At 37.5% G+C, this 10,866-nt stretch overlaps 1 protein-coding gene across 1 annotated transcript in view; it reads left to right on the plus strand.

Moving 5' to 3' along the window:
* THAP6 (THAP domain containing 6) overlaps positions 1-9,771 on the plus strand; it is a 25,777-nt gene extending 16,006 nt beyond the window's left edge. The window contains exon 4 of the mRNA XM_007949022.2: positions 9,517-9,771. Coding sequence (XP_007947213.1) covers positions 9,517-9,771 — 255 coding nt within the window. The remainder of the gene's footprint in view (positions 1-9,516) is intronic.
* The last annotated feature ends 1,095 nt before the right edge of the window (positions 9,772-10,866 follow it).

The raw sequence follows: 10,866 nt of genomic DNA on the forward strand, positions 1-10,866 counted from the left end.
CTGTAGTGATACTGCCTCGGAAACCCAAAGAGGGGTCGCTATGAGTCGGGGCCGACTCGACGGCACATAACAACAATAACAACAACATCATCATGTGTGTTAATGGTCAGTTGTTGGCTATTGTTGCTTCTCTGTCCAAAGAGCTCCCTTTAGCATCTCTTGTAAGGTTGGTCTGTTTTTAACAAATTCCCTTAATTTTTGCTTATCTGGAAATGTCCTAATTTCACCATCATGTTTGGGGGACAGTTTTGCTGGGTACATAATTCTTGGTTGGAAATTTTTCTCTTTCAAAAGTGTTTTATATATACATCCCATTGTCTTCTCGCCTGCATGGTTTCTGCTGAGAAATCCAAGCTTAGTCTTATTGGTTGCCCCTTGTAGGTAACTTTTTGTTTTTCCCACGCTGCTCTCGTGATTCATTCTTTGTCTTTGGTTTTGGTGAGTTTGATGATGATATGTCTTGGTGATTTTCTTTTGGTGTCTATCCTGTTTGGGGTTCGTTGAACTTCCTTAATGGATATATTTTCATCTTTCATCATACCAGGAAAATTCTCTTCCAACAAATCTTCAACAGTTTTCTCTGTGGTTTTATTTGTGTCTTCCTGTTCTAGAATTCCGATTACACGTAGTTATTCCTTTTGATGAACCTTAGCCTTCCTTCATTTTGTCTTGATCCTTTTTCTGATTGATCCCTTTCCAAAGAAGTGTTCAGCTATTTGCCTTCAAACTCACCAATTCTGTCTTCCATTGATTCAATTCTGCTCTTTTGCCCATTCAATGTCTTATTTATTTCTGAAAATTTAGTATTAATCTTCTAGATTTCTGTCTGTAGATTTTGTAGCATTTCTAATTTTTCATTTATTTTGTCATTTTGTTCTTGTATTGTCTTTTGAAATTGTTCTAGGGTCTTGTCTGTGTTTTCCTTGATCTGCCTCTCAATTCGTTGAAGATACCTAAATATAATTCTTTTGAATTCCTTACCCAGGAGTTCCAATGTTGCATCTTCCTCAGGGATATGTTTTAAGTCTGTATCCTGGTGCCTTGTTTCTCCTGCTTTATCTTGCTCCTTTGTGTGGACTGTGATGCTCTGTTGTCTCCAAGGCATTATGATATTGTTGTGTTTATATTTAATTGGTGATTGTATGTTTGAGTGACTTGCCCACAATTTTTGTTCTCTTTGTTTTGTTTGTATGTTATCTACGCAAACAGGGTAGTGTGCTGTGCTCCTCTGTTCACCAGCTGACAGCACTTACACACTCCCCACCTGTCTCCCTTCCTGTTGTGAACCTCTTATATGTCCCTGCTCACCTTGTCAAACAGAGCCTATTCCTAGGTCCTGTTTTCATTTAGGTTTTTCCACTAGTTGTTGCCTAATCCACTTCTGCATAGTTCCTTTCAAAGCTCAGGGCTCCAGGATTATCTTCTGTATCTCTGTCAATTGATTTTTCTTTTCTTTGTTGAAGAGGGTCATTTGTCTGCCTATTCCTCCATCTTACCGGAAGTCTTTATTTGATTCTTTTTTATATCTTCCATGTCTTTACTTAACTTTTTGAACATATGGGATATAATTTGTCTGCAAATTCTAACATCTATGTCAGCTCTGCACTAGTTTCCTTTGATCGATTTATCTTTTATTGTAGGTAATATTTTCCTCCTTTTTTGTATGCCTGGTATATTTTGGGTGTTATATATTATAGATTTTACTTTACTGGGTGGAGGGTTTTTTGTATCTTATATTGTTGAGCTTTGTTCTAGGGTGCAGTTAAGCTACTTGGAAACTGATTGATCCTTTAGGCTTTGCCTTGTTAGGCAGGACCAGTGCTGATTAATTCATTCTAGGGCTAATTATTCTCCACTACTGAGAAAAGACCCTTAGGTACACTCTACATAATGCCTCATGAATATAGCAGTTTTTTAGTTGGACTGATAGAAGTAGGTATTATTCCCGGTTCTTTGTAAGTATGAGTTACTCCTAATCTTTTCTAGTGGTTCTCTCCTCAGCCTGAAGTAGTATGCTCACACACATGCATAAATGCATTGATCTTACTGAGCAGAATACTTGACAGATACCTGCTGAAGATCTACAGAGTTCTTTCTCCATGCAGCATTCTCCTCTCTAGCACTTTGTTCTGTAAACCGTAGCCACCTTGGTCTTTCTAGAGACTCTGTACTATCTCCTAAAACCTCTAAAAGGATTCCCCTTCCTTGTTTTGTGTCCTGGAAACTCAAGGTGGTAAACTTGGGTGATAGTGGGCTTCACCTTGTTTGTTTCACATCTCTCAGGGATCAATGCCTTCCTTGTTTGATGTCCATTATCTTCAAAACCATTTTTCATGTGTTTTGTCTGTGTTTTGGTTCTTTTAGGTGGAAGTTCAATTCAGTCTGAGTTACTTCATCTTAACTGGAAGTAAAAGTCCTCTTCACTAATATTAAGTAGTAATGTTTCAGAATTATTGTATAGTACTTTATAAGATATGTCAGTATTATTTTTCCTATTTTCAGATGACGAGAAAAAGTAGTACCCAGCAAAGTTAAGCATAAGTATAGTAACTGTTCAGAGGGTTAAAACTATCCCTTTAAAATTCTAGGCTAGTTGTTATTAGGTGCCATCGAGCAGTTTCCAACTCAAATCGACCTTGTATACAGCATAATGAAACACTGCCTGGTGTGGCACCATCCTCACAGTCTTTGTTATGCTTGAGCCCATGTTAATCCATCCTGTTTAGGGTATTCCTATTTCTCCTTCACCCTTTACTTTACCAAGCCTGATATTCTTATTCAGGGACTGGACCCTCCTGACAACATGACCCAAGAACAAGAGGCAAAGTCTCACTATCCTCAGTTCTGAGGAGCATTCTCACTATATTTCATCCAAGACAGATTTTTGTTCTTTTGACAGCCCGTGGTATATTGAGTATTCTTCATCAACACCATAATTCAAATGCATCTGTTCTTCTTTGATCTTCCTTACACATTGCCCAGTCTTTTACTTGCATACGAGGTGATTGAAAATACCATGGCTTGGGTCAGGCATGCCCTAATCTTCAAAGAGACATCTTTGCTCTTTAACACTTTAAAGAGTCTTTTAAAGCAGAAACAATGCAATATTTTGTTTGATTTTTTGACTACTGCTTCTATGAACATTGATTGTACATCCAAATAAAATGAAATCCTTGACAGCTTCAATCTTTTCTCCATTTATCATGATGTAATTTATTAGTCCTGTTTGAGGATTTTTGTTTTCTTTATGTTGAAGCATTATCCATACTGAACGCTTTGATCTTTATCAGTAAGTACTTCAAGTCCTTTTCACTTTCAGCAGCAAAATTGTGTCATCACAGTTGTTAATGAGTCTTCTTCCAATCCTGATGCCACTTCTTCATATGGTCCAGCTTCTCGGATTACTTGCTCAGCATACAGATTGGACAAGTATGATGAAAGGATACAACCCTGACAACACCCCTTCCTAATTTTAACCATGCAGTATCCCATTGTTCTGTTCAAATGACTGCCTTTTGGTTTACATACAGGTTCCTTGTGAGCACAAGTGTTCTAGAATTCCCATTCTTTGCAATGTTATGCATAATTTGTTATGATCCACATAACTGAATGTCTTTGCATAGTCAGCAAAACTCAGTTAAACATCTTTCTGGTACTCTTTGCCTTCAGCCAAGACCCATCTGACATCAGCAGTGATACTCATTTGTGGTAGTTGAGGTTATATGTCAACTTAGCTGGGGCTGGTTTTGAACAGCTAGGTAACTGGTTGTAGTTACTCCCCATGATGAGACTGATAATCAACTCAATGGTAGAATCTACTGCTGCCTTAGAGATGTGGTCTGCTTCTAGTATGTAAGAAGCAGCTTTAAGGAAAGTATCTTGCTTTTTGGCACACCTGGATCCTACACTTGGCCAAGTCTTCATCTCAGTGGCTTGCCATGTTGTCTACAGATCTTGGAACTGTTAATAGACTTGAACTAGTGGCCTGCCATGTTCCTTAATAATCTTGGGACTGTGCCATATTAGTTGTTGACTTCAGGGTCATCAACCTAGCAGCCAGGAGCTGCCTGAGTTAAGAGAAGCCACCAGCTTCATTGGGCCGGAAGCAAGAGGCAGAGCTGAAGCCCAAAGTTGAGGGGCCTTCATCCGGCCCCGAGAGTTGGCACTTTGAACCCAAGACTTCTAGCCTTCTAAACTGTAAGAAAGTAGATCTCTGTTCACACCACCCACTTGTGGTAAGTCTGTTAGAGTGGCACTAGCAAACCCAAAAACCCTTCTTCCACATCCTCTCTGAATCTGAATTTCTGGCAGTTCCTTTCAATGTACTACTATAACCATTTTTTAATTATTTTCAGCAAAATTTTATTTGCTTGTGATACTTATTATATAGTTTAATAATTCCCACATTCTGTTGGATCACCTTTCTTTGGAATGGGCACAAATCTGGATCTCTTCCACTCAGTTGGCCAGATACCTACCTTCCAAATTTCTTGACACAGACAAGTAAGCATGTCCAGTATTGCATGTGTTTGCTGAAACATCTCAGTGGGTGTTCCATCAATTCCTGGAGCCTTGTTTTTCTCCAATGCCTTCAGTGCAGCTTGGACTTCTTCCTTCATTACCATCCATTGTTGATCATATGCTACCTCCTGAAATGGTTGAACACTGAATCTTTTTTGTACAGTGACTCTTTATATTCTTTCTATCTTCTTTTGATGCTTCCTGCATCCTTCAATATTTTGCCCATTGAGCTTTGTTCAGTATTACAACTCAAGGGTAGAATCTTTTCAGCTTAAGAAATGCCACCATGTTCTTTCTTTTGGTTTTCTAATACCAGGTCTTTGCACATTTCATTATAATACTTTACTTTGTCTTCTTGAGCCACTCTTTGAAATCTTTTGTTCAGCTCTTTTATTCACCATTTCTTCCATTTGCTTTAGCTACTCTCCATTCAAGAGCAAGTTTCAGAGTCTTTTCTGGCATCCATTTTGGTCTTTTTCTTTTTAATGACTTTTTGCTTTCTTCACATATGATGTCCTTGATAATAGCCCACAACTCATTTGGTCTGCAGTCACTGATGTTCAACGCATCAAATCTGTTCTTGAGGTTGTCTCTAAATTCAGGTGGGATATAATCAAGGTCGTATTTGGATCTCTTGGACATGTTGTAAGTTTCTCCAGCTTCTCCTTAAACTTATATATGAGCAATTGATGGTCTGTTCCACAGTCAGTTCCTGGTCTTGTTCTCATGATACTGAGCCTCTCCATGGCCTCTTTCCACAGATACAGTCAATTTGATTCCTGTGTATTCTATATGGTGAGGTCCACAGGTATGGTCTTTGTTTATATTGTTGACAAAAGGTATTTTCAATGAATAAATGGTTAATCTTGCAAAATTCTGTTCCAAAGTCTCTGGCATCATTTCTGTCATCAAGGCTGTATTTTCCAGCTACCAATGCTGCTTCTTTGTTTCCAACTTTTGCATTCCAATTACCAATAATTATCAGTGCATCTTCTTTGCATATTGGATAAATTTCTGACTGCAGAAGTTGGTAAAAGTCTTTGGTTTCTTCATGTTCTGGTTACCTAGTGCCATTCTGACAGGAATACACCACAAATGGGATGGCCTTAATAATCAGGAGTTTATTCTTTCAACCTTGGGGTCCAGCTCTGCCTCCTGCTCCTGGCCCACTGGAGCTAGAGGTGTTTCTTTACTCAGCCAGCCACTGGCTGCTGAAGCTGAGAAGATTCAAGGTTGACAAGTGAAAAGGCAGAATCCCGATGTTACCAAACCACACAGCAGGCCATTAACTTAAGTCCATTTTAAGTCCCAAGGTCAGCAGAGCATAGCAGGCTGCTGAGCAATGACATGGCTACATGCAGGGTCCAAGCATGCCATAGGCTAGAGACCATTCCTAAGGCTTCTCCTTATATTTAGGAAGCAGACCACATCCCTAGGGCAGCTACTCAGCTGCTCCCAGTAGATTCCACCATGGAGTTGATTGCCAGTTTCATCATGGGGAATACTACATCCAGCTGCCCAGTCACTCAACCAGGCCCAGCCAAGTTGACATACAAACTGAACTACCACACTTCATACTTGGCTTTACTGGTGGATGGATGAATTTGAATAACTGTTGTATTAATTGGTCTTAATATATGAGTATGGATGTTGCCCTACCACTGACAGTATTGTACTTCAAGATAGATCTTGAAATGTTCTTTTTAATTCTGAATGTGATGCCTATCTTCTTTAATTTGTTATTTCCGACATAGTAGATATTATTGTTCAATTCAGAATGGCCAATACCAGTCCATTTCAGCTCTTGAATTCCTAGGATATCAATCTTTATGCATTCTTTGTTTTTTTTCTTAAATTTCCAATTGTTCTAAATGCATACTTCATATATTCCATTTTTCTGTTATTTTATTTATTTATTTTTGACTCCTCTCCATAACTCCAAATCAATGTGTTGTGGACTCAAAGGGATCTTGAAAAATAAGCTAACTCATGTTTTTGATAGAAAAAGACTGCATACCAAATGTTTAGGAAATGCTTAATTGGGAGTACATTGAATAATGGAGCTCAGAGCTAGGGAGGGAAGAACATGAGGAAAAGTGGCCCAGGGGAGAGGATGTGCATATCTGGGACCAGGGTACTTCCAAAGGTGAAAATGTCACCAGTATAGAATTCCAAGGACATGTTCCACTCCTGGCTCTTCTTTCATTCTCTCTCTCTCTCTCTCTCTCTTTTTTTTTTTTTAATTCTTAATTAGTTTATTTTGTTATTATTATATATAATACATATTATTCTATTATGCATTGTAATTGACTGTTGTTCTTTTTTGTTTTTGTTTTTGTTGTTGTTTTGTCTTTTCTTCACCCAAGTTAATATGTGTCTACTCTCTAGTTAGTAGTTTACTCTCCCTTCCCCACCTACCCTTGGTAACCATCAAAAGAATATTTCATCTTTTGTGAAACCCTTCTCTTGACTTTTTACTATAGTAGTCTCATACAATAGTTTTCCTGTTGTGATTGACTAACTTCACTCAGCATGATGGCCTCTAAATTAATCCATGTTATGAGATGTTTCACAGATTCATCATTGTTCTTAATGTTGCTTAGTATTCCATAGTGTATGTGTACCTTAGTTTGTTGATGCAGTCCTCTGTTAATGGGCATTTAGGTTGTATCTGTCTTTTTGCTAATGTGAATAGTGCTAGGATGAACATGTTGTTGTTGTTGTTATGTGCTGTCAAGGCGAGCCCAACTTATAGTGACCCTTCCTTGGGTTGCCGAGGCAGTATCACTACAGAAGTAGATTGCCCCATCTTCCTTCCGAGGAGTGACTGATGGGTTTGAACCGCCAGCCTTCCGGTTAGCATCAAGTGCCTTAGACACTGTGCTACCTGTGCATATTTATCTGTTTGTGTTCTGGCTCTTATTTCTCTAGGATATATACCTAGTAGTGAGATTGCTGGATCATAATGGCATTTCTGTTTCCAGTTTTTTAAGACAGTGCCATACCATTTTCCATAGTAGTGTACATTTTACAGTCCCACCAGCAGTGTATAAGGGGTCCAGTGTCTCCACCACTCTTGCCAGCATTTGTTTTCTGTCTTATTGAATTTTGCTATTGGTGTTGGGATGAGATGATATCTAATTGTTGTTTTGATTTGCATCTCTCTAATAGTTAATGATCGCAAGCATTTCTTCAAGTGTTTGTTAGCTGCCTGAATTTGTTCTTTGGTGAAGTGTGTGTTCATGTACTCTGTTTTAATAGGATTATTTGTCTTTTTGTTGTTAAATTGTTAAAGTTTTCTATAAATTTTAGACATTAGCCCCTTGTCTGATATGTTGTTGCCAATCTTTTTCCCCCAGTTTGTGGGTTCTCTTTATACTCTTCTGAATGAAGTATTTTGGTGGGCCTAAGTGTCTCATTTTTAGGAGGTCCCAGTCATCTATTTTGTCTTCTGGTATTTGTGTATTTTGAGTTATATTTGATAGTGTATTTAAGCCTTGAATTAGTGCCCCTAAGTTTGTCCCTATTTTTCTATGATGGTCCTTACGGTTTTAAGTTTTATGTCAGATCTTTGATCCAACTTGAGTTCATTTTTGTATATGCTGTGAGATACAGGTTCTGTGTCATTTTTCTGCAAATGGGTATCTAGTTTTCTAGCACCATTTATTAAGGAAACTCTTTTCCCCATTTAATGAGTTCTGGCCCTTTGTCAAAGATCAGCTGTCCATATGTACATGGATTTACTTCTGGATTCTCAATTCTGTTCCATTATTCTATATGTCTATCACTGTACCAGTGCCAGACGGTTGTAACTACTGTGGCTATATAGTATAGTATAGTATAGTAGGTTTTGAGATCAGAGTGTGTGAGGCCTCCTACTTTATTCTTCTTTAGTAGTGCCTTGTTTATCTGGGGATCCCTTTCCTTTCCATATAAAGTTGATGATTCATTTTCCCATCTCTTTAAAGGGAGATGATGGAATCTGGATCAGCATTTCATTATCTGTAGATTGCTTTGGTTAGTGTTGACATTTTCATGATGTTAGGGCTTCCTATCCATGAGAATGGTATAGTCTTCCATTTATGTAGGTCTCTTTTGGTTTTATAGTTTTTTTTCACGTTCTGATTATTAATGGATGTTTACAGCTGTTTCTTCTCATTTTGAGTTGTGCCACATCAGCAAATGAAGATCCCAAAAGCTTTACTCCATCCATATCGTTAAGGTCAACTCTACTTTGAGAAGGCAGCTCTTCCACAGTTGTATTTTGAGTACCTTCCAACCTGAGGGGCTCATCTTCTGGCACTATATCAAAGTTCTACTGCTATTTATAAGGTTTTCAGTGGCCAGTTTTTTCAGAAGTAGACTTCCACATCTGTCTTAGTCTAAAGCTCCACTGAAACCTGTCCACCATAGGTGACTCTGCTGGTATTTTGAATACCAGTGCTTAGTTTCCAGCATTACAGCAGTGCAGCTTCTTTGAATCCTCTGAAGCATTATGCATTATATTTGTTAAGCTAAGACTTTTTCGGAGTGCAAACAAACTGTAATACCAATCAAAAGACCTGGTTCTGTGTTCCTTTCCTGTCATCTTTTATGAAGTAATAAATTCCTCAAAATAAAGTAACTCAATTAAAAATTCAGCAGTCTAAATCTATGTGGTAGGTAAACTTTCAACTACTTAGGCTGCTAAAGCTCTAGAGACAGTGTCATGATGTTCATAGCAGATAACTACTCCCAGATGAGAAATGTTTCTCTTCAATTAATGTTTCTCCTTATGTATGCCAGGTCTTAGAAAAAGGCAAAAGACCCTGGGCAGTCTAAATACTGCTTGTACCCCTATTGTCTTCCTATGTTCTTCAGATCTCTAAATATTACCAGTAATTAACCTAAAGATCTTCTCCAAGCATAATAAATGAAGAAACAGTTGAGGCCTAGATTAACTTTCATCTAACCACTTGTCTACATAGTTTAATAACTTGGTCTTTATGTTTTTAGGAACATAGCTACAGTGTAATGGACAGTCCAAAGAAACTTAAACATAAATTAGATCACGTAATCAGCGAGCTAGAGGATGCCAAGGAAACTCTGCGGAATGTTTTAGACCGAGAAAAACAATTCCAAAAATCATTGAGGAAGACAATCAGAGAATTGAAGGATGAATGTCTCATCAGCCAAGAAACAGCAAATAGACTGGAAGCTTTCTGTTGGGAGTGTTGTCAGGAGAGCATAGAGCAAGATTATATCTCATGAAACATTTTCTTGTTCTACCTAAAGAGAAACTGGAACAACTTTTTAAGAAATAATCCTCATTTATCGTCACTAAATAATATCTGTCATTTAAGTGCTTCTTTGAATCCTCTGGAGCATTTCATATTATAGTTGTTAAGCTAAGACTTTCAGAGTGCAGGAATTTTTGCTAGTTATCATGTTGTTGTGTGACTTGTGACAATTATGTTTTTATAGACCTAAAATAGTGCCATGTCACTATTGTAAGATATTAAAAGCTCAACAAAACTCCACGGAAATGAATCAAATAAGCCCACATTACGCTGTGATAATAGGAGCACTTCTTAGGCAACATCAGATTTTTTACTTCAAAAGAAGATCATATGTACTTTATGCAAGTACATTGAATTTTGCCTGGAATGCATTTTTCTATAAAGTAGAGTTCATTTATAACCCATTGCCCATCTTGGATCTTGGCCAAGTTAGTTATCAGTAATACTATAGGATCTCTTTACAGGGCATCCCATAGTACTGCCCTGAAAATAACATAAGGAAAAGACCTGTTAGCTGTTAAAGTTTTCTAGAAGCAATCTAAGAAGTTGTCTTCATCAGATCTGCTTTTCATTCTTCCTCACTAGGAGCACTTTGATTTGCTTTAAAACAAAATGTCTTTAAAAATAAAGTGTCAGAACTCTGATTTTTAAATGGTTAATTGTTCTGACACTATTCTGAACATTTTGTTTCATGACTATTATCATAAAAGTATATCTTCAGTACCTGAATACTAGTGGTAACTGAGTACTTTCAGTGCTGCTTTGTATTTTACAGAAAGTTGGTATTGGTAACATTAATATATATATATTAGAAATTAATGATTGTGGCTCTTGCAGTTGAAATAGAAAGAGTTTAGAATATCTCCTCTAACTAGGAGAAGAGATTATTGTCCAAAGGCTTTTATGTAGAGAAATAGGTAAGTAAAACAGCACCTTTTGTAAGGAACACTTAAGTTCCTTACAAAATATATGAAAGACTTTCTCTTAGCTATTTTCTGATGGATCCATGTGTCAGCTTTTCTCCTAATTTCTTACTAAAAGCAATGGAAATAAAGAGTCATAAATA

The sequence above is a fragment of the Orycteropus afer genome, unplaced genomic scaffold (assembly GCF_000298275.1).
Source record: "Orycteropus afer afer isolate SDZICR_OR568_19922 unplaced genomic scaffold, OryAfe1.0 scaffold00235, whole genome shotgun sequence".
Classification (NCBI taxonomy): domain Eukaryota; kingdom Metazoa; phylum Chordata; class Mammalia; order Tubulidentata; family Orycteropodidae; genus Orycteropus; species Orycteropus afer.